The 23,333-nt window shown below is 48.2% G+C and overlaps 6 protein-coding genes across 6 annotated transcripts; 3 read left to right on the top strand and 3 right to left on the bottom strand.

Annotated features, from left to right (window-relative positions):
• Nucleotides 1–3,727: 3,727 nt before the first annotated feature.
• FIESC28_00709 (uncharacterized protein) lies at nucleotides 3,728–6,010 on the top strand (the record flags this gene model as incomplete). The annotated part of the gene is made up of 4 exons (XM_031154860.1): nucleotides 3,728–3,915; nucleotides 4,041–4,069; nucleotides 4,120–4,236; nucleotides 4,296–6,010. The coding sequence occupies 4 exons, from the start codon at nucleotides 3,728–3,730 to the stop codon at nucleotides 6,008–6,010; spliced, it is 2,049 nt and encodes a 682-aa protein (XP_031021114.1).
• A 481-nt stretch (nucleotides 6,011–6,491) lies between these two features.
• Nucleotides 6,492–8,509, top strand: FIESC28_00708 (uncharacterized protein; the record flags this gene model as incomplete). The annotated part of the gene is made up of 3 exons (XM_031154859.1): nucleotides 6,492–6,790; nucleotides 6,867–7,235; nucleotides 7,327–8,509. 3 exons carry the CDS (start codon nucleotides 6,492–6,494, stop codon nucleotides 8,507–8,509), a joined length of 1,851 nt encoding a protein of 616 aa, XP_031021113.1.
• Nucleotides 8,510–9,072: 563 nt separating this feature from the next.
• On the bottom strand, nucleotides 9,073–12,755 carry FIESC28_00707 (uncharacterized protein; the record flags this gene model as incomplete). The annotated part of the gene is made up of 4 exons (XM_031154858.1): nucleotides 9,073–12,028; nucleotides 12,084–12,309; nucleotides 12,431–12,493; nucleotides 12,560–12,755. 4 exons carry the CDS (start codon nucleotides 12,753–12,755, stop codon nucleotides 9,073–9,075), a joined length of 3,441 nt encoding a protein of 1,146 aa, XP_031021112.1.
• Nucleotides 12,756–14,609: 1,854 nt separating this feature from the next.
• Nucleotides 14,610–16,974, bottom strand: FIESC28_00706 (uncharacterized protein; the record flags this gene model as incomplete). The annotated part of the gene is made up of 2 exons (XM_031154857.1): nucleotides 14,610–15,070; nucleotides 15,129–16,974. 2 exons carry the CDS (start codon nucleotides 16,972–16,974, stop codon nucleotides 14,610–14,612), a joined length of 2,307 nt encoding a protein of 768 aa, XP_031021111.1.
• A 2,588-nt stretch (nucleotides 16,975–19,562) lies between these two features.
• FIESC28_00705 (uncharacterized protein) lies at nucleotides 19,563–20,480 on the top strand (the record flags this gene model as incomplete). The annotated part of the gene is made up of 1 exon (XM_031154856.1): nucleotides 19,563–20,480. One exon carries the CDS (start codon nucleotides 19,563–19,565, stop codon nucleotides 20,478–20,480), a length of 918 nt encoding a protein of 305 aa, XP_031021110.1.
• Nucleotides 20,481–20,947: 467 nt separating this feature from the next.
• FIESC28_00704 (uncharacterized protein) lies at nucleotides 20,948–23,129 on the bottom strand (the record flags this gene model as incomplete). Its single annotated transcript, XM_031154855.1, has 4 exons — nucleotides 20,948–22,378; nucleotides 22,449–22,777; nucleotides 22,835–22,939; nucleotides 23,012–23,129. 4 exons carry the CDS (start codon nucleotides 23,127–23,129, stop codon nucleotides 20,948–20,950), a joined length of 1,983 nt encoding a protein of 660 aa, XP_031021109.1.
• Nucleotides 23,130–23,333: the final 204 nt, after the last annotated feature.

Genomic DNA, 23,333 nt, shown 5'->3' with positions numbered 1-23,333 from the left:
GGTAACTAACTTCATAAGATAATACTACCTAATACTACCTACAGCTTTCTTACTACGGCCTACCTAAGGTACCAATGCATTAATTACTACAAGTCCGTCAGGGGAGACTCGTAAGCACTGAACAACAAGACTGAGTAATACATTGAAACATAATCATGTTCACACTATCGGGATGAGATCACCCTCTTAACAGGCCCTGGGGTATCAGAAGAGTTGACTCCAAAAACTACAGAGTATAAGAGACGAAATAATTTGGACACTTTATGCTAGCTTTGACTAACCCTTGATTCATTCTATTGTAGCAGTCTAAGCCTTAGAGGGCAAATCTTCTGTTACCCACCTGACAGGGGACTGTTAACAACACCGAGAAGCCCTAGGTTGTTCGCGATAATAATAAGATATCTATCTACGTAGGTAGATAGGAAGTCGTTGCCCTTGAAAACACTCGCGTAAATCTTGATAAGTACCAATAGGATTGGATCAGATGCACGCGCCACAGAAACAGACTTATCAGTAAAGTCAGGGATGGGATATAATCCTTGAGAAAATCTTTTGCAAATTGCAGTTCATGTGAAAATGGGGCACAAGTTTCGTATTCTGAACCAACTTCCAGTATGTATGGGTTTTCACGCAAAGTCTCATAGCAATTTCCCTGCCATGGCCGACTACCTTGAGTAAATCGTCCCAACTACCATAGGAACTTGGAGGTATGATACAGCAAAAACAAAAAGGTACCAATGGATACAACCGACGAACAGAGTAGCATACTCCTTTTGGATTAGCCTGAATAGCCGTGCTCCATTGGTTAGTATCTACAGGGAAGCTTCCAGGCGCTATGTCCACTGGGGAAGCAGCGAGCTTGACGCTCATTGCGTCACGAATGGAGCACTCAAAAATTGCTGTGGCAGGTTTGCGACCACGTAAATATGACCAAGGCGAACGACACAAGACAACCCAAGAGTCTAAGGCGAAAAGTGATCGTCATTGGATTGGCTTGGGAGCTTAAGCAGGCAGCTGTCTTTCCGGCACCTTCGGCTGTTAGACATGAGCCTGCTATACCAAAATTACTACCTTAGGTCTTAAGGTGAGGTGGTCTACTGCTTTTGCTAGTAGCTCAACTTCGGCTGGTGCATTGACTGCCCCAGCGTCACCAACAGAGACCAGATCTACAAAGCTCCTTGAGCTAATTTATCTTTCTTATTGTTGTAAGCTACGGACACAGCTACAGCTACAGGTCCATGACTGACTGGGTTAGGGTATGCAACCAGGCCCAGTTACCTAGCTCGTTGAATCACCGTATCTCAAAACCCTCACTGGGCTTGGCCGTTACGCCGAGGCTGGTTGGTCCGAGCCAATGCCTGGGTCCATTGGCATCTCCATTCCTTCAACACCAACAAGGGCCTTTGTACAGGTGCCATGTCCGTAGCCGTAGGTACTCAGGTACTGTAATCCTTCCGGATCTTGTACGGTACATACTATGTACTATGTATCGACCTGACGCCAGTCAGCAGCTGCCAGGGGTCAGCACCTTATTAGCTACCGACATGCAGCTACAGCATCGTCCTCCCATTTGCTTGTTGGGACCAAACCTTGGGAGAAAAAAGTCAGCCGGGCCGAGATAAACCAAGATCACCAAAATCCACATCGTTCGTTCGTGAGGGGCTATTATACCTTGACCCATTTAGCACTCGACGCCACACTCAATTATCTAGACTAAGTTACTTGCTCAGATACTATGGTGGTTATAAGACATCAACTACTTAATGACCAAAGTCAATGCCTCTGAAGCCAACGAGAAAGTGATACCATCTGCTATGTCTGTCACCTACTCGCCAAATACTTGCAGCTCGCACGATAGCGGCACGTCTTGAACTACAACAACTCTGTTCTGCTCAGGTCCTCGGGATCAACCAATCTCCTGAGACCTGAAGATGGACGAATAATTAACCAAGCCCGGATTCATCAATACGCATATTGGATGGGTCCGCCGTCGAAGCCGCCGGATTCCCCGCCGTTGCTCCCCCGGACTCTCCAAGGAAAGGCTGTGGGTGCCTGTCAGATGGGATCAATCAATCGGTAGACTTGGATTGGTTGTCACCGATGCTCTATGATGCCAGTCAGTCAGCTGTGTGCGTTACCTGGACCAGACAGCCGAGGTTGGCATGTGTCAATGGCAGTGTCCTCATCCTACAGTACTTGGTGCATACTGCATAGCATAGCAAACTGGCAGTATCTTGTTTGTCTCCTTCACGAATGCTGACTTTATTCATACACTGCCACTCTGGGATATCTTGGCGTGTAATCTTGCGTGCATACGGACGCCGCCATTAGAAAGCCAAGCATTCACTAGGCTACCCCATATTTAAGCTTGCTCGCAGCCAAGGCCAGGCCATGGTCAGGTGTTGTTGGTGAAGGGGGGGCAGATGCGACTGTTTAAGTGTAGGAGTAGGGCGTTTAGTTTGCAATCCTTGAAGACCCCTGCTTTATAACTGTAAGTACGGAGTAGATATCTGTTTGAAGGTCTCGAGAGTAGCTTCACGACGCCAGCTGAGATGGTCGAGTGACAATGCGCCCCTCCCAGCTAACGAAATACAGCCAAAGAGGCTTTTCCCTCCTCTGCCCAGAATTGTAAAGTATCAAGAAATTGCCAAAGTTGACAAATGAAAGGCAGAGACAATGATGCCGAGCCATGAACTCAATGACCTCGTGACAAGATGAAGTTGGTGTTGTGAGAGTTCTGTTGCAAAAGTTGACCTTGGTGCAGAGCTAGGCCGCCTTTTTCATACGATGTTTTAGTCATTGCGAGTCGGGTTTCATTAAATGGAGGTAAGCCTCTTGAATCTAACGGCTGACGGAGCTTGATGGCGAGACTACCTATCTATGTACCTATTCTCAAGAAAGGGGTACTGGAACAGGGCAACGAATTGCCAATGAGCTTTGGAAATGTCATGAACTGAGTTGAGAAGATTCAAGTCATGGGATAACCATATATCATCCATCCATCATTAAGGTTGTATGTACTGTAGATTGTGATTATCAGAAACATGCATTCCATTGCTTCTTTTTTGGACCCTGTTTTTAGCGTCTTGTTGATCTGTCATAAGCCAAACTCTTGCTGGAGGCGATTCGATTCAGGGGTATCCGTATAGACTACAGAGTAACGTAGCGCCACAAACTCCCAATGGGAGCTGGCCGTTGTCATCGAATGGAGTCTAGTTATATCTACCTACCTTAGGTACCTATCTATTACAGTACAGTGGAGGGCAATCAATATGCATATCTTGCATACCTAAGCATGGATTACTTAGGGAATGCATTGTGAATTAATTGGTCATTGTTAATGCCCATAGCAATGGAAGAAGACAGTAAAAAAGAACTCACCTACTTTTCCTTACCTTACCTTAGTAATTACTAAATAAATCAATGCTCAATATTTCGCCTACAAAAGACGCGTACCTGGGGGCGGGTCGATTGAACCATTCAAGACCGTTCATTGGTCGTCGTGATCGTGGAATGAGAACTTTCAGGGGCAGAACGACCCAAATTACATCGGAAATGGGGCTTCCGCTTCACTCGAGGAGAACTAAAAGCTAAAACTCAAGCGTCTCGCCTTGTGTTTCTGTTTCCTTGCGTTGCGTTGCTTTGTGTTGGAGTCTACGGATAGAATCTGATTATATTTGACTTGTTTGTCTCTTCTTATTCTGACATTCTCTTCACCAATCTCATCATGGTGATCCGCCGAAGCACTGAGCGGTCTAACGACTGGCTAAAGCCCGTTGACGATGATGAAGACGATTGCTTCCTTGGCGTGGCAGAAGATGGAGATGCAGAATCAAAAGGAATTCTCGATGAAGGGAACCGGTCGACGCTCAACTTAACAACGGCTGAGCTTCCCGTGTATATGACAATTCACCGGTAACCTTGCCCCAATCCCTGCGAGACTCGATCCTAGAGAGCCTACTCATGGAGCTGTTCACTGTGAACTCAACATAAAAGAAGAGATATGAAAAGAATAGCGTGCTAACTCTTCTTGAGTGTAGAGTCCGGCGTTTAGTCCTTGCGAGCATTGGTGAGTTGTTCTCCATGGGGATTATCATGGACTGTGCTGTGCATAGGTAGCTAACGAGACACAAGATGACCCTTATACTATGGAACACTTCAGAGATCCAAAGATGAATGCTCTCGTTGTAAGACCTTTGGTAGAAAGACTCTATAACCCAGATGATATTTCAGTTGGTAAGGTCACCAGACAGAATCTTGTACTCAGTTCAAATCTCTAACTTACCGCCTCTCAGTCTACTGTCTATTAGCAAACCGTGTCTCTTTCTTGAGAGACCAGTCCACAGAAGTCCATCAGAGTGTCAATCAAGCTCGTGCGATCCTGTGTGAGCTACTGGCCAGCCGAGTACTCCGCCGCTTCCACGAGGATAACCCAGGTCCCCAAGGTCTTTTGTTGCTATCGCACATCCTCGTTGAGGGCTTTGATCCGTTCCAAGGTGCCCCCAGTCACATGGAGCGGCCAGCGAATCGACCTCAATGGCCTGGAAGCTCTCAGGAAAATCTCGGGTCAGAGAGAAAACTTACAGCCTTGGAGTTGGCCATTGTATCCGAAAGCAAGTTCTTTATTAGCTCCGCCGCCTGCCAGCGAGCTGTTGATGCTGTGCACAATGGACAGATCATCTACACGCCACTTTCCTTCATGGACTTCCTGCCGGACTACTACAAGCGACGGCCTATTTCTCTTTACGATCCTCGAACGGCGCCTCTTCTTAACCACCATCGCCTCATTGTTCCTCGTAACCGAAACCTGATCGAGCTCGTTCATTTCGTTATCCTTCTTGTTTTGTATGTCATGACTATGGTCTCTCGTCATTCCGAGGTCAACATGTGGGAATTTGCCTTCTGTATCTACACCTTTGGCTGGTTGCTTGAGAAGATGGCTGCCATTATTGAGCACGGCTGGGCGGTCCACGCCCAGAACCTATGGGCCTTTCTGGACATTACATTCGGTTCCATCTTTGGCGCCTACTTCGTTCTTCGCATCTACGATTTCCTGCTTGACCAGCTCCATTCCGGCTACGGACTACCGATCTTGTGTATTGCGGCGCCTGTCATGTTGACTCGGGTTGCCTTCAACCTGCTGCCTAACAACCTTGTCTTCATTTCCGTTCACGCCATGATGAAGGACTTTACCATGCTGACGTTCCTCGCCACTTGGTGTTTCACCGGCTTTCTTCTCGCTTTGCAGTGGCTTGTTAGTGCTAGCAACGATGGCGATGAAGAGTTCAGCTGGTATGTTGTGGGCAAGTGGATGCTTTGGATCTGGTTTGGTCTTGATGGTGAAGGAATCGAAGAGTCGGTGCGGTTCCATATCATTATTGGCCCTGCACTCATGATTGCCTTTGCATTCCTCGGCAACACGCTCTTTTTGACCATCCTTATTGCCATGCTCACAAACACCTTCTCCAAGATTGTGGCCGACGAGACTGCCGAAATCCAATTTCGACGCGCTGTCTTGACTTTTGAAGGCGTCAAGAGCGACTCTATTTTCGCCTATCCGCCCCCCTTCAATATTTTAGCTCTCATGACACTTCTGCCTCTGAAGCTTGTCACCTCAGCTAGGATATTCCACATTGTCAACGTGGCCCTGATTCGAACTCTCAACATGCCTACTCTGCTTCTGATCAGCTTTGTGGAGCGACGCCGTCTCTGGATGCAGTCCAGACGTGCTTCTGGCAAGCGTTCTAAGTGGCAATTCACCTCCTTGTCACCTCACAACGACGTTCAGGCGGTCTTCAAGTCTGTTCCACCAACCGAGATCTCCGACATTATCGATCAACTTGACCCATTGGGAGAGGTTCCCATTCTAGAGGATGATCTGATGCCCACAATGGCAGCGGATAACCCACAGTCCAAGTTGAGACGAGTCAGGATGTTGCAACGAGAGGGACACCGACGAACGGGAGGTAACGAAGCATGGAGTAGCGCAAGCAGCATACAGGATGAGTGAATGGATTCTGGTAATTAGGACTATGAAGCATTGCAACGGCGAAATGGATATGGTGATTTTGGGTTATGGCATATTATACATTCTACAATACAATACATACTTGGGGTGATGATTTATTTTTAGAAGAAAGGACGTCTTTTCTATAGAGCAGAATGAAAGAATAACATGGACTCATGTAATCTCCGCCTTTCCTACAACCAGGGTAGACCAACAGATAATGGATGGTATGGATAACACCTTTGGAGTTTTGCTTAAACAATTCGTACCTACCTACCTGAGAGCTTGAGTGGGTCCGAGCTGAATGGCCCCGCGGTCATGGGCCTCAGACGGGAGCTAATGTAGGACCCAAACTTTACACCAACATCAACAAATCGTCTCAATTCAAATACGGATCAAGAATTAATGTCGCTTTCCCAACTTCTCAAACATTGAATAGCTCCGCGACGAATCAACCCAACAGACCGCTACGTAACCGCCCATCATGACTCCAGGCGACGACGGCCAACCGCTGTCGGTACGACCGCCTCCCGTTGCGGATCGCAAACCTCGAAACATTGCCGACTTCATTGCTCGTGTCAACGCGCAACCAGGTGGTTTTAGAGCTATATCAGAGGCTAAACTCAGGGAGGAGATCGCCCAGGAAAATGCGGCGGGTGGCGATTCGCAACACAAAGACGTGGACATGGCCGAAGCTGACGAAGACGACAACGACGACGACGACGATCATGATGCGACAAGAGATCCTCAAGAGGTGCGCATGGAGATGTTCAAAAACCTCGAGTATGGAAAATTCTTGTTGTCCAGGAGAACTGGACATCGATTGCAAGTTCCCGTTCAAACTAACATCTATTCTCAGTATCGCAGGAAACACGGCCCTTCTTACTCTCGACTTCCTCTCGCTCCTCATTTCAAAGCAAAACCCCACACAAGCAGGCGTTACCCTGTCGCAAGGCCTACGTGATATGGTAGGAATTGGTACGATAGGCGCCGACAAGCTGGATAACCCCCCTACCACATCAGCCAAGACACAAGAGCAGGAGAATATAGCACTGGGCTTCACACTCATGCAAACCAACAAGGTACGCGATGCTGCTGAAGCTGCTAGCTCATTCCTTCAGAAGGAGGTGACATCGGAGGGGAACTACTGGGAAGATATCATTGCTGTTCAGAAGTCTGGATGGTCCATAACTAGAGTCCCCATGGAAAGGCACATATTGGGTGTTCGGTTTGGTTTCTCAGAAGGCATGTCAATTTCGCAACTGATACGACCGATCCACGACCTTACTAACTCTCTAGATAGCTTCTCCTGAGTACAGGAACAGTCTCGCACCTATGAGAAGAGGCGATGGCGGAACAGTCCAGCTCGACTGCGGTAAACTAGGAGGGGTATCAGAGCGAGTCGTGGTAACATATGAGAAGAACGGCCAAATTACTGGCCGCTCTGCTCTACCAGCCGAGACAGCTGTCGATGCCCCTCTCGAAGAGCATGTTCTTGAAGCCCGAAACACTATTTTCTCACAAGAGCTTTGGCATGAGCTTACACGAGAGGCCCGTAGTTTGGCATCTTATGGCGTCAAACCAGACGGCTCCCGTCTCACCTGCGACATCGATCCGGCATCCAAGTCACGAATCATACTGGAGCTGGTCCCTCTCGGCACTCAAGCTTCTTCTGACGACCACCTTCCAGACAGTCAAGTTGCCGAGACGATATCCCTAGCTTTACATATCCTTCTAGGCTACGCACACAGGCAGAATGAGTTAATGAGGACACGCCCATTGCCTCCTCACATGGCACGAGCACGGGGCCAACAATCACATGTCCTTCTCCGCCCTATCATCGGCCGTCTTATGCATCTTGACAACGTTGAGGTTGTTACCAAACACGTCGGCGCCCTTGTTCAGTCGCTACAGCGAGCGGGCATATCCTCTCGTTTCGTTCTCAAAACGCCCAAAACATCCCCATCCGATTCAGACCCATCAAACCAAGGACCTCACCAGCTTGCATCTTCACAGACCATGATGCGAAATATGCTGCACCCTATCGAATTCAACATAAAGCTTACTATCCTGCCTGACGTTACCTGCACCGTTCGTGGGCGCACCTTCCATGTCCCTGTCACCGCAACCTATTACAGTGTTATCCTCCCTCCCAACTCGCCTCTATCGTCTGTGTGCGCTCCTTACAAAGATGGATACCCTAATCCTAGTGCTCTGGCTCATTATCTTGGCACCGCTACTTCACGTCTGCTAGTGGAGCACTATCTCTCCAAGCTCTCCTCCCCGTGGACCCGCAGCATTCAGGGTAATGTCATCCGCAATCAAGACAATGAGGAGTTTGAGTTGTCATTTGCCGTCACGGACACTCCAGCTTTACGTGTCAGAAGCACATCGTTGGTAGATGGCAAGTTAGTGCGTCACGAGTGGGCATGGTCGGATGATACCACCAAGGAGAGTGTGGAGGCTGTAGTCGATCAAGAGATTCGAAAGATTAGGTCTTGAGGGACCACAACTCTTATTGAGTGTGGGACATCAAACGAGGCCTACGCATTTTAATGAACTAAAGGTTTTGTATACAAACTCTTAAAGAGCTTCTGCGCAGGGAAGAAGAGACACGGGAACTGTCGATAAGGGTAAGAGACTAGAAGCCAGCAGTATTTTCCAAAGTCCATTTGTGGCGTTCAATACAAAAGCGAGATAGACTTATTGGGCACCTGTTAGAATGCACACGTAAATGGGTTTCTTGTACGCAGCACAACGCATGTAGTTGCGACATCATTAGCTAATTCTTATAACATGGGGTCTATGTAAGATTTCGCTGCTATCAGTTGTTTACACTGCGTCTCCTGCCACTTCACAGTAGCGCATACGGATGGCCTTGGACATATCGGCTTTATAAATCGCGATCCTTCTCTGGGTTGCCACACATCTAAGCGAATAGGAGTCGTGTAGCAACGGTGCGGTCTCCTCTTTTGACTCTAAACAGATTTAAAAAGCAATTTGATGTTGGGGAAGTAAGCTGTTGGCAGCATAACAGCCAACTTCTGTAAAAGAACAACCATTGTCTAGTCGCGAATGTTGAAAAGATTTCGGAGATCGTTTTCGCTCAGTCGTCCAATCTGTGCACCTTGGTTCTCGTCCAGGGCCGCTTCGACCATTTCTTTCTTCTTGTTTTGAAGGTCAACAATACGGTCTTCGACCGTCTCGTTTGTCAGTATGCGGTACACTTTGACGGGCCTTTGTTGGCCGATTCGATATGCACGGTCGACAGCTTGCATTTCAATGTAGGGATTCCAGAAAGGGTCCATGATGATGACCCGAGAAGCAGCGGTAAGATTGAGGCCTGCGTTGCCAGCTTTCAGAGACACCAGCATAACCTTGACATCTTTTTTGTCGCGGAAGTTGTGAGCCGCAATGTTTCGTTGGGTTGCCGACATGGACCCGTCGTAGCGTTCGGGCTTTGGCATATTCTCTCGCCGCATGGCTACCTGCAAAAGATCCAACAATAGAGTCCACTGAGAGAATATGATGGTCTTCTCCCCTGTTTCCTCAATTTGTTTGAGGAGTTTCATGCATTCTGTCACTTTGGAAGCAGGTTCCCAGGTCTTTCGCAAGTACCTCATATACTTTTTGTACGCGTCGCGATTCCGGCAAGCTTCTTTGCGCAGGGTCTTGAGCATAGAGGGTTTCACGTCCAGTGCCTTTTCCTTGCCCTTCCCCTTTCCCTTTGTTTTGCGCTTCTTTTTGACTGGTACTTCATCCTCGGAAAACTCGTCGTTAACGATAAAGTCTCTGAGGTTTCCTTTTTGGTCAACGTCATCATCCGACTCATTGTCTGAGTCAGATTCCGAGTCAGATTCCGAGTCGCTCTCTTCAGCAACCTCCTCTTTGATAGATCCTTCCTCGATAGTTTCCGGCATGTGAACCCGGCGAAATATATCGTACGAAAAGCACTTGGTGGGGTCAAAATGGCCACGACAGACGGGGCACCTAGCCCGACTGCTTTCGTTTCCTTCCTGGAGGTTGTTTGCATGAGCGCTCTCTGCAATGCGCACAAGACATTCCCCACAACTATCATGTCCGCAAGGAACAAAGAAACTGGGGCACTGAACGGCATCGTAGCAGATAGGACATTCGAAAGACTCAATACCTTTGATTCTTTCTACAATGGCTTCGTCGAGCTTTTCAACAATTTTTGTTTTCTCCTCATCCGAGACTGCAGATGGTGCGTCATCGACGTCGAGGTTCAGATGTGGATGGCAACAAGCTTGGCGAAGACGGAGCAGGAGGACAAGGATATTGGAGTAGTTTTTGCTGATGGATCTCTCGCGAATATACTTGCTTACCAGCACTTGGGCGTGCTTTTCCAATTGGGTGTAGAAGTCCAGCTCTTCAGGAGAGAACTTGGCATACACGATCTCTTCAGTTTTTTCAGGCAGCCTTAGAATCGGTTTGCCGTCAAGTAGCGAATTCTTCTTGCGACGAAGCATGATAGCTTTGAGAAATGCTTGTAATTTTCTCATTGCGGTACTTTTTGGGTCGCCGTTGCGACCGAATAACCGACCGAACGACTGACGAAAGTCTTCCCACTTACAATAAGGCTTGATTTTGAGAAACTTCACTAAGGAGTAAAGTTCCAGAACGCCATTCATCATAGGCGTTCCTGTAAGACACCATCGATGAATTGCTCTAAGCTGAGAACATGCTTTGGCACCCTGCGTCTTTTCATTTTTGATACATTGCGCCTCATCTAAGATCACACGGTGAAACTTAGCCTTCGGATGCAACAGTGGAAAGCTAAGCTTGGGGGTTCTGTGATTCCAGTCGATTTGGTCTTCTTCGGGATTTTGCTCCCTGAACTTGTCGTATCGTTTGAGCTCGTGTGAGAGTGAGCCGTAAGTAGTCAAGACCACATCGTATGTGAGTAGCTCGTCTATCGTAGTCCTTTTACCGTGGTGTACATATACCGTCAATCGGTGAGATGATTTGGTTTTGGTGGCAATCTCCTCTTCCCACTGACGGATGAGGGCAACAGGAGCAACGATCAAGTTTGTCTTGGGTCGTGTCGTAGCTGGACGTGCCAGAAGAAGGGCAAGTGTCGAAATCGTCTTTCCTAATCCCATGTCGTCGGCGAGAATACCACCCTTGTTTGTTCCTGCCTCCATCTTTTTCATCCAGGCAAGGGCGATATCCTGATGGGGATACAATGGTCTTTTTAACCCAGCCGGGGCTTCTCCAAGGCCTGCCTTTGGAAGGTCCATGTCGGAAGAGATATTTGAGAGTAAGTTTTCGAGTTCTTGCGCGTCCAATTGAGGCCCTTGAAGAAGAGCGGCATATGGATCGTGATCAGGATCCTGCAACCATTCTCGGACATGTGCAGGCAATGGATTTCCACCACCATCTACTCCATGGGTCATATCGTACCTATTCGTCCGCCCGATAATGTCACTCAAAGCAGATGGGCTTGAAAAAGACCCCGGCACATATGACGGAGGCGGCCTGGCCAAGTGACCGGACCTACCGACCACGGGAGGCTGAGGAACGACACCGCGTCTGGTTAAATCGGGGTAGCCCATAGTCATTCCAGGAATCAAGTGCTCAGCGCGCCCGGTAGGACGAGGAGCACGAGCAACCGACCCTGCAAAGATAACTTCCGGCTCATCCTTAACAGCATGGCGATTTGAAGGAGTTGGTAAAGGTATGTACTGGGGGTTCAGTTGGCTCTGAGGGAACCCGAAGGCTGGGCCTGCTTCAGATGAGTCATCCCATCGTGCATTGTAAGCCCCTGGCATACGGGGTGGACTCTCTCCATCAGCAACAGGAGGACCGGCCGGAGGAAGTTGGGTACTCATTATGCGTGTGAAAGCATTGTTCTGAGGAGACTGTGTTGCCGCCGTCCGGCCAAGTGAGTCTTGGCTGGAAATTTGTGTTGCATACGCAAGGTCGTCCTGTTCCTGTTTCTGTCTCTGCTCAGCCTTGATCTGTTCTGCGATAAAATCAGATCCTATATCGTCATCATCCCTAAGACAATCTTGTTAGCGCTTGTGGAAGGTCAGTGTGCCAGGTAGCAACTTACCCAGTAAGGTCAATGAAGTCGATAGGTCCATGATCTGTGTCGTTAATGGCCACTGGATCCGAAGCGATTTCGTCTTCAAAAAGGGGAGAGATTCGAGGAACCTTTGCCTGGTTGTCGTGGATAGTGAGGCGAGCCGAGTCAGCCCCCCTTTTCCGATCTGGCAACGAGAAGCGGTTGTGTCTCGCAGCAGAATCCATGGATTTTGGTATACCACGCTGTTGAACGGCTGGAGGTCAAGTCAGCTCAATGTTTGAAAAGTAACGGAACATGAGCAAGGGATGGCATGGGCGCAGCCTTTTGTAGACAACCTTGGAGAGTTCAAAGGCTATTATGATAGAAATTCATACCTGAACTAGACTGGACGTGGTGAGAAGTTTCTGGCGCAGAGCTACCTGGCAGAGCTTCCCCAGCTGCGATAAAGTCAGCCAATCAGGAAATAAGTCAATAGTTGACATATGCTAAAGAGGAATACATACATGAGTTAGTCTGTTTTTTCTGCTTCAAGTCTCGGAGGAGTTTCTTCAGGCGAATGATCTCTTCACGAGCATCTTGTCGCATTTCCTCCGCTCCATCGTAGTCGGCATCACCAAGAGAATCGAGCACGACCTTTTGTACAGTCAACTCTTCTTGGATTTCCTCCAAGCTCATGGAAGTGGCGGCTTGGTCGGCCATCTTAGGCTGTCGTCTGCAGGAAGGCGAATGAGACAGCGTACAAGTGCAGTATCATCCGAGAGCCTCTCGGTCAGCGACAGCAAGGGGCCACAGGGGGCAGGCGGCCAGCCATTAAACTTGGATACACAAGAAAGATAGGTGGCTGCAAGTCTTGATACTGCAATCTGCAATCTGCAGATGGGCGTATTTGCAGGTGAACGGTGATTGCTTTTGCGCGTATGCGGCGTAAGGTGCACAGCACTGTGATTTGAAGTGAAGCAAAATGAAGTGAAGCGAGGCGAAGCGCAGTACGCTGCACGCAGGAGGCTGATATGCAGGGAGTTGGTTGATAGATGCAAGTCGATGTTTAAGGTGGAGTGTAGTTGTAGTGCATCCGACAGTGTGGAAGGAGCTCCGCCGCGTCACGCGTATTCACTGCCGTCACTCACTCACAGTGGAGGAGGAAGGAGCAGTTGCACTAATGCAGGCAGCAGGAGCAGATTGTAGTGGGGGAGGGGCAGGTGGGTGTCAGAAAAATTGTCCTCTAAGGTTTAGGGTACAAAAGTAAAGGAGCATAACGCAAGCCTAAGCCGGCATAAGATGATTAGAAGATTTTGTCTTCTATGACCTAGGCGGCCAATTCTTGTGACACCCTGCGGAGGGGCAATTCAATCCAATTGCCCACAAGGCAGGCATCGACTCGAGTCGAGCATAGTACCTATTGTACTTCGAGGTGTTACAAAAACTCGATTTTTAAATCCGCAAGAGAAGAAATCATCTCAACTCAATTTGTACACTTTTTCCCCTCGGGTCCTCGAGTGATGGATTTTCCCTATCTTGACTCTTATTAGGCAGAAATTTTAGAAGTTTTCTTCTTTTTCTTTTTAATAGGTACTTCGACATGCCGATTGGTATCCACATCATTGTCTTGAGTTTTCATGAAATCATCGAAGTGCACATGCAGTCTGAGTCCGATTATGTTATAAAAAGTAAATCAGTTAGTCTCTCGAGCAACCAGCATTACAAGCAAGGATCATTTCCTCTTCACCAGAGGGACATGTGTGTTTGTATAGCAGCCGAATAATGACCTCACCTGCATAGGTATGATAAGAGTCTCATGCCTGTAGCTCAACTCTGAGAATTAACATGCCCTTTTGATTAATTAGGCTTTGGTCAAAGTCTGAATTTGCACCAAGGTCACCTTGCTTACGGTTGAAAGCTCAACATAACTTACAATGTCTTAAACTACAATGCACTTACTACGTGGCAGTTTTGAATAGGCGTGGACGCTTGAAAGTGCAAATATACTAATGCAGGCAGATACGACAAAAGTCGAGTCACTGCCGGAAAGAATATCGTAGAGGCTTAGCCTACTAAGATAAAGTAGCCTACCTAAGTGATAGTCTGAGCTGACATAAAGTGACTAAATTATTTCGTCCCTTATGCTTGTAACAGCCAATTCTTCTAATACCCTGACGCGTAGCTACAGTGTAATTAACATCAAATCGAATCCTGATAGTTAAAACGGAGAATTACCAGAAATCTCAATGTTAAATATCACGTACTTTGACCTCTTCAAGTGTTAAGAACTGGTATACTAATGTTGCCATCAAATCTGGTTGTATCCCTTGGGCGTAATAATAAGCCCATGGATCGGCTCATTCTCAACCAAAAGTGCACAGCTAGAGAAATCTGAGGTACCTCAAGAAGAGACCAGTATCGTTATTATGCTTCCTGCCTAACGAGACACAATGTTGTTCAAGCCGTGCACGATATTAAACGCCCCGTGAGTCAACCCCGGACTCGTTGTCCCTCTTGAACGCCGTGAAATCTCACAAAAACAAAAGTCAATAACACTGCACCCCCTTACAATACCTAGTCATCCCCAGTAATCTTATGCCAAACCTTCTCCACCTTGTGAGTGAGCCAATCCCAGATGCCTTCGTCTTTGCCATCATCATCGTCGTCACTGTCACTATCACTGTCTTCATCCTTGCCATCGCTTCCTTTGGAGGTGGCTGCTGACTTGGATGGCTTTGCTGGCTTCTTAAGCGAGACCGTTGTCGTTGTAGACTGCAAAGGTGTGACTGGCACTGTGGGCCGCTCAGGTTGAGTAGGCTTCTGGTGAACCGTCGGGCGTTCGGGTTGGGTCGGCTTTTCTGGGATAGTTGGACGAGCCGGCTCCTTGGAAGAAGACGGAGGATCTTCGGGTTCTCCTGGTGCATCTTCAGGCTTGTGAATACCAATGGGCGCCAGAGGAAGCCGCAGTGTTCCGTTGTTGGGGGCTGGTGTCAGGCCCACAGAGTCACACAGCATGTTGTACACTTCGATGTTTTCTAATTCATCCATAGTTAGCGATAAAATACTTTCTTTTTAGCGGTACTTGAGACTCACGGAAAACTTCGATTTGGCTGTTGGCCGGATGAGGGAACGCAGGGCCCCGAGCGATAAAAATGGCCCGCATCAAAGGATGCTCATGATCATATCCATGAAGACCTCGAGGATGGTAAACAAGTTTCTTCTTCTTTCCCTCTTCGACATCGAACTCATCTTTGGTAACAATAGCCCATCCTGTTTCAGGAACAACCCACAAAGGAGCAATGCGATGATGCTTGGAGAAGTGGTATCGCTCAGGCATGTCTACATCGCGGAGATAAACCTGGAAGTTCGGGTTTGATTTCGACTTCTCTTTTAGCTCGTCATAAAGACCTTGCAAGTCTTCGGGGTTTTTGGGGCGAAGGCCATACAGAGGCCAGCCGTCAATATGCTCAATCTTGTCCGCATCAATCAGATCCTCAAGTTGAATGAGACGTGAGATGTCAGTCGATGCCATACCGTGATCCGAAACCACGATCACGTTGACAATATCTGTCAAATTGCGTTCTTCGAGACCGTGGAATATCTTTCCCATCATGCCGTCCACATCCTGAATAGTCTGGCGAATCTCAGTAGTGTTGGGGCCAAATTTGTGACCATCGCGATCCACGTGCGGGACATAGGCGGCAATCAGTTGAGGTCGCACGTCGCTGGCGTCCAAAGTCTTGTCTTCAAAGCCAGGCATATCGAGGAATTGCATAATTCTCAAGACCTTGTTGTCCAGTGTCTCCTTGCCGTTGAATTTGTCCATCAAGCTTGGTTCAGTATGAAGAACATGTGCTTCACTGCCAGGCCACATATGGATAGCACTTCGAATCCCTTGTTTCTCTGCTGTCACCCAGAAAGGCTCTCCTCCCCACCATTTTGGGTCCAGACTCTGTGCCGGATGGGTGTAGTAGAACTGCGATTGGAGCTCGGGGTCCCAGAAGGTGTTACTAACGATACCGTGGCTCTCGGGATACAAGCCAGTCGCCAAGGTATAATGGTTTGGAAAGGTGACAGATGGGAAAGATGGATGCATCCACTTTGGCGATACACCTTCAGCAACAAATGAGTTCAACATAGGTGTAAGGCCCCTCTGCAGAAAATCAGCGCGGAAACCGTCCAGGCTGATGATAAGAGATGTCGGCGCAAAGAGGGCAGTTCCGTTACTGACCAGAGTCTGGTTCACCTTGACATATTTGCTCTTGCGATTCTTTGAAAGCTTCCAGGCCAAGAGAAGCAATATGGCGAAACCGATCGCAATAAGTGTATGTATGAAGACCCACCGGCGCCAACTGCGACGCCGTTGGTCTTTCGCTCCGGCAATCAAGTTGAGATGATGTCGATCAAGCTCGTCACTATCGTCCCTTTCGCTGCTCTCGCCTGTTGAGCTTCCCTCCTTCATGCCACCCTCTTCCATCTCGTACATCAATTCTCCATCTTCGCCATGTTCCGCATGCTCTACGAGCTTTTCTCGCTTCTTTTGCCTTCGCTGACGTCGGGTACTCCGTTTCTCGACCACAAGATTTTCAGTTGAGCTGTTGACTGACCGGGTTCCTGAACTGCTTCCGCGACGACCAAACATCTTCCCTAAATTGGGCACAGCAAGACCCGAGCCACGTCGCTCTCGCTCTTTCTTTTGTCGCGAGTCCGTCACGAGCCGATCAATATCTTCCTCTTCCATCAAGACGATGCGATCGTGGGCGCGCAGTTCTCTGCTGTTTCTCGCACGCGAAATAAGTTCGTCATCGTCGGTATCGGTGTCCTGGTCGCTGCGGGAGTGAAGGGATGAAGCGTCGTCGTCGTATGCGATGGGGGACAGGAACGAGGCATTATCACGATCCACCTGGGAAGGTGTAGTATTTAGATTGGAGGAAGGCATAATGATAAAATTTCAAAATGCTGTTGAAGAACATAAAGTGTTCTCACAACTGCGAAGTCGCCGCTATGGATTACATTGAGTAAGGTATTCTATTTAAGGGGACGTAAGACATGGGTAGACCCTTGAGTAGGGACGGTACAGTAGTGCCATCCAGTAAAGTTCAGTGCCGCGAATGAGACCAGTGTAAACTTCTACTAGCTCCCAAGAGAGTATCCACTTTTAAAGGAAGTGAGCTATGAATGGCGCGATCTTTTTCAATTGTTCATCAAGGGATCCGTTGTCTTGGTTTTGCAAGGGATAAAGAGAGGAACCAAACGTCTCAAGAAACATTCATAATTTGAAAGCTCTGCAGTCAGATCACTTGACAGTGTCAGAAAGTTATTTGTAAAGATACATGTCATCGAACTTGCGGTACTATGAGGTATGTATCTATACCTCTAAGTGCCTACTAACCTAAGTGGCTCGAACCATCCATTCATTCATTATTGGTTTCTTACTGACGGAAAGTATCAGTCTTGAAACTCCATTGGAATTGCAACACTAAAAATGAAACGTCCCCACTCATCAATAAGTGGGACATTCAGAGCTAAGCTGAGCAAAAGAAAAGACTTTGCGGTTTGTGTGGATCGAACACACGACCTTCAGATATCGGATTCCCGAAGTTTGTCTTCAGTCTGACGCTCTCCCAACTGAGCTAAACCCGCTGTTGCTTGGAAGATCCTGTTGGTAAAATAGGCCAAGTTCAATGTTGACATCGCCCGGTCTATTTGTATTCACTTCTGATAGTTGATGAGTTGAGAAGAATCGGATTCTCGTCAGGGTTTACTCAGCTGATCAAGTAAGTTCACTAGATTCCTACTTGTACGGTAGAATTCAACTCAAAGTAGCACAGCTGTTGTAGCTTTTGGTGACTACAACTTTCCTCCTCTACTAGCAAACCATCCCTCCGCCTCATCCCTCCCCAGAAGACTCGAAATCATTATCCTCCCAAAAATATCGATATCCTCAGCTTGCGCCTGGTCAAGTACCTCCGAGAAGATAGCATTCGTCACTACATAATGGTTCTTATCCCTCCAAGCCTCGGCAAAACTCAGCGGCGTCATCGCATTCCACAAATGTGCAGACAACGTCCAAGAGTGGCATAAACCGAGTCTGCCATCACATTGCAGTATCTTGCAGCCGGCCATGATACGATATGTTTGTACAAAATAGAAAGAGAACAGAAGTGTGCGGCGGAGTGACTCTTGCAAAATCCAGTCTTGCCAGAATGTCTTCGTGGGCGCTATCGGATATACAGGGAGCGATATGGCTGCTGTATCTATGTCGAACTGCGCAAACGAGAAAAGTGATATCGCTGAAGCTTCTATGGCTGGAATGATACGTTCTGCCGATACACGAGCCCAAATATCACCATCGTATAGACGAATAATCTGGTAAAGAATAAGAGCTTGTGTATGTGCCAGACACTCCAATGGTGTCACTGGAGCTGGCGCTGCAAGGAGGTCGTTGACGCGAGACTCCATACTACGAAATATGATGGGAGAGTTAACGTGGTTCTTGGCCATGTATAGAGCGCAAGAAGAATGGGCGTCTGAACTGTTATTAGTAAGACGAGCTGGGTTTTGAGAGAGCTTAAGCTTTTACCCTGCATTGATCGAGGCATCCCATCTTTGTAGAGTGAAGGATGACTCCATGGAGTCTGGTTTTCTAGGACCATCTTCTCAGGGGCTCGTTTTATTTCATCAACTGCCCATTGTAGACGATCAAGAATATGTCTTGGAACATGCGCAAAATCCTTTGTCGAAGGTGCAGTTAACGCCCACGGCTGGTCAACAAATTTCAGAGTGGCATCTTCTAATGGAAACTCCAATGCTCCCAAGTCACCTGAACAGGCATCAAGACCTGAGATGACTGCATTGAAATCTTCAATTAGGGGTGCATCATGTGAAGGACTCTCCGGGGAAGAATCTTCGGCAGTAAGAAGGCCAGGCGATATAGCCTCCAGTGCTTCCGACTGAACTACTTCCTGCCCTCTGATCGCTCGAGCAGGGTACTGGCAGTGAAGCTGTCTTTGCGAGCACCGGAGGCATGCTGGCATAGCGAAGTCGCAGCGACGCTTGGCCTTTGTACAGGCAGCGCAGGATTTCCGCCGAGATGGCGGATTTCGGCGTTCTCGAGCGGTGAGTGACATAATGGCAAAAGTGCTTCCGCAAATGAATGCCACTTATATATTTGATCTTGCGGGAGAACAAAGCTTTGAAAAGGGAAGACGGCGATAAGATGACAGAAGTAAGAGGAAGAAGATGAATCTAACCGCTAACTTGTGCCGGAAATGTGGGACCTGGCGGAACTCCGCCCGGTGCGAGAGGCCCGGGGTCGGAGGTGAAACGGTAGAGAATAGCGGATCTCCGGCGAGTTGAGTATCCGATGTGAGGAGTAAACATATCTCCAAGTCTTGATGGATCGTCTATTTAATCTGCGTTGAAACCTTTGCAATGTTTAGGTATTAAGTTTCCCTTCACGAACACTATCAAATAACCATATCCGTGGAATACTCTATATCCATACTTCTCCCAAGCCCCCTCAAGATGTGCACCCCTACCGTATTTGTCAGTGGAGCGACAGGTTGCCAGGGAGGTGCCGTCACCCGTTATCTTCGATCTAAAGACGTGCCCGTACGAGCCCTTGCCCGCGACCATACTTCAGCCAAAGCCAAAGAACTCGACTCAATTGGGGTGAAACTTATTCCCGGAGACTATGACAACCAGGATGCACTCGAGGAAGCCATGCAATGCTGTACAGCTCTCTTTCTGGTCCTCATGCCGGATTTCACAGACCTCACTGCGGAAAAGCGATGGGCTACCAACATCTTCAACGCTGCCAGAGCAGCTGGCGTTAAGCATGCCATCTACTCAAGTGGTTTCGGCGCAGATAATCCAAACAACTTGACGTTGTTAGAGACAGGGAGTTTTGTGGATACAGTCATGCGAAATAAGAACGCCATTGAGGAGAAGACCCGTAACGCGGGCTTCGAATACTGGACGATCTTGCGTCCTGGTTTCTTCATGGCCAACTTTGTCGAGCCGTTTGTCAAGATGTATCCTCGTCTCGTTGATGAAGGAGTTTGGGCGACTGCTCTCACTCCTGCGACCATTCTGCCCCTGACTGATACTGTCACTATTGGGAGGGTCGACGGCGAAGCTTTTCTGGATCCGAAGCGGTTCCACGAAAAGGAGATTACGTATGCTGACGACTGGCTTGATCCAGAGACCATTCTGCACTCCCTGTCCCAAGCAACAGGCAGGGAGCTCACAGCCGAATACCTTTCAGATGAAGATGTTGAGAAACAGAAACCTGCCAATCCCTTCATTGCTGGTCAACTTTGTATGCGAGATATGGCCAAGTTGGCAACGAAAGAGGCGACAGAAACATGGCGAATTCCTCTAAGCACCCTTGATCACTTTTTAGGAAGAGAGAAGGAAGTTGTCCACGAGACTTACCGCTAGTCTAATTAAAATAAAGAGGTGGATGAGGTCAAACGTAAGATCGTGATAAAGGAGCAGGGGCTGTTTTGGCGATGGCACTTCTATAGATATGACCACATTCATCTTTGTGCCAAGCTCAAGCTTGCATCATTTCTGTAAGGTATCAGCCACAGTTAAGAGAATACCTCCATTAGTAGATATAGGACGAATGATCGTGCTTCATATTGCTTCATATTGCGAGCCTGCGTGGCGTCTGCTCGGCTGCTGTAGCTAAAAAGCTATTCCACAAGGTTCCTCATTCCAATTCATGGACTACGTATACGACCCTTAAAGCCAGTCCGTGGGTTGTCATCCAATAAACGCCGTTACCGCCAAAACGCCTTTCAAACGCACAAAACGTCCACTGTATGCCTAATTGAATATATCCTAGGAAAACCATAAACCCAAAGTCACTCTTGTTACATGAAGTTAATTTAAACAAGGGGTAGTTACTGTCCTACCCCAATGGTCCCTCGCCCGTTTCCCTGTACAGGTTCAACGTCTGGGAAGGTGTGGATGTCCTTGTTGCCATTTCTGTCTTTCAATGCGCGGAGCTCATCGGTACCAGGAGTTGTGTCGCTCGTTGGAACGTCATTTTGTATGTAACTCCCTCTGCCGCTGATCGAGCTTCTTGGCCCGCTATTGGATTCATCGGGGCTTGCAGCCGCCCAGTCGTTCCGAGACTGCCGTTGTGAGGCAGAGACAGGATATATTCCGTCTGAATCGTATGCAGCATTTCCCCGTGTAGTATGCTGTGGCCAACCCAATGGCATGCTAGACACTCGACGGTGCCCACGAGTTTGGCTGTAAGGGGCACCTCCATACATTGGCATGTTGTTAAAAGGTTGCCTTCCGTCGCTCTGTTGTGAACTGTCATTACTGTGGAATACTGCGCCATTCTTCTCATCAATGTTCCTTGTCTTCTGGTGTCCCAATATTGCCCCTGCGCCTCCGCCTGCAGCCAGAGCCGTAACTGCGGCAGTAGTTGATGACCCAAAATTCCGGAATTGATCGATTGGGCCACTGTCTGATGTTTCGTCCAAGAGGATCCAGGTCATGAGAACGAGCAGGCCGGTGACCACCAATACGGTAAGAATAGCAGCTCCAGCCTTATCGCCTGCAGGAAGGGGATCATAGTCTAGATCTGGGATCGTTCGTCCGATATCAGCTGAACCACCACCAGGGTTGGCTTTGCTTGTTCCTCCGGTATTTTTCGTTAACGGAGCAGGTCGATCCTGGATCATGCAAGCAAGAGTGACTTCTAATGCTGCCATTTGTTGACCCACGGTCACCTCACCTTCGAATGTGTTCTTGGTCCAGTAAAGACTACACATTCGTCCGTTCTCGCCTCCTGTGCATACATCCGTGGCTGCAATGGCTGATGTACGCAGAAGGGGCATAATAAACTCGTGAGTATGGGGTGCCCATTGAGTGGTAACGGCCAGCCAACGGCTTAAATATGCTTTGAAGGACTTTTGGTCCAAATTGCAGAGCTTTACTGACTCGCACGCGACTTCTGTCATGATGTTACTCTGGGGGCCTGTGAAAAAGACCTTGACACCTTCAAGGAGATTATCCAGACGATCTTTCCAGACCTGGCTTTCGGTATGATTGTACATGGCAGCAGCGCCAAGAATCATACCGCCTGCATTGTAGGAGAATTGATACGGTACCATCTTGGTGCAGTTATTATATATGTGAGCACCATCATAGACATACCAGCTCTTGGGGTCAATAAACTCAGTTCCTATCATCCAATCCCAGGTTTTGTCAGCCCAGTCAGCATAACTGTTGTTGCCGGTGAAGAGAGCTAGACGAGCGCCCAAAGCAAAGAAACAAGCCTGGGAAATCGAGTTCTTGTAGTCGTAACCCTTGTTCCACTGTTACTGGTGTTAGCTCTCATGCACACTGGGAGTATGTCTCAACGAAAGCACAATGCGAGCCACTGACCTCAAAAATCTGCCATCTTAGTCCGCCATTACAGTGTTCTGTGTCCCAACGAGCAGCTTGGGTATTGAAAACAGCTTGAGCAAGTCCGAGCCATTGTGGCTGATTTGGTTCGGGATGAGGAAAATTATATTCGGCAGCAGACATAACGGTAAGTGCCCAGAAGCCTTGGTCATCGTTTCCTTCGGTTCTTGTCTGGTTGATAGGCATGTAATCATCGTTGTCGCCGACTTGGAACAGGAGTGCCTGCTTGGTGAGGTTGACATACTGGTCATCGCCAGTATATGCCCAATAGTCAACCAGTGTTCCCATAAAGGCTCCAGCGTACCACCCTTGACATCAAGTTAGAATGCTGGAGGAAGTAGTAAGAGAATGCGAATGCTTCTTACAGTAATAAGGTTCCGGTAGCAAACCCGGCGTACCACCGGGCTCATGACCATGATACATCGCAACCATATCCTTGGCGATTGATTTGGAGATTGACTTAACCGAAGCTATATCCACATTAGTACGAGAACAAGTGCCGTCGGGAAGCATCCCAGGGCTTATTTCATGGTGTAACTCACTGGTCGAATTAGGATCCAGTTTGTAGGCCAAGGCGAATGGGTTGAGCGCCAATAGCAGAGCAGCTATGACGCTGCCTGCACTGGGCCTTGACCCATGCGACCTTGAGGTGAAATGCATGTCGACGATGAAGCGTGAGCAACCAAAAGCTCAGAGACGGCGACAATGATGCGCGCCGAGCTTCATGAGGAAACGATTATTGACAGTGAACACAAGAGAGAAGCCAAGAAAAGACAAGACGAGAGATGACGATGAGAAGTGGAGAGGCAGGCGTGAGCGGAGGTTAAAATGGATGGTAAAGAGGCAGGTAGGTATGGTATCCAA

This window comes from Fusarium coffeatum (assembly GCF_003316985.1).
Source record: "Fusarium coffeatum strain FIESC_28 chromosome Unknown BRIP53273_contig_20, whole genome shotgun sequence".
Classification (NCBI taxonomy): Eukaryota; Fungi; Ascomycota; class Sordariomycetes; order Hypocreales; family Nectriaceae; genus Fusarium; species Fusarium coffeatum.
The sequence above is the reverse complement of the archived record's forward strand: the minus strand, read 5'-3'. Positions and strand labels throughout refer to the sequence as shown.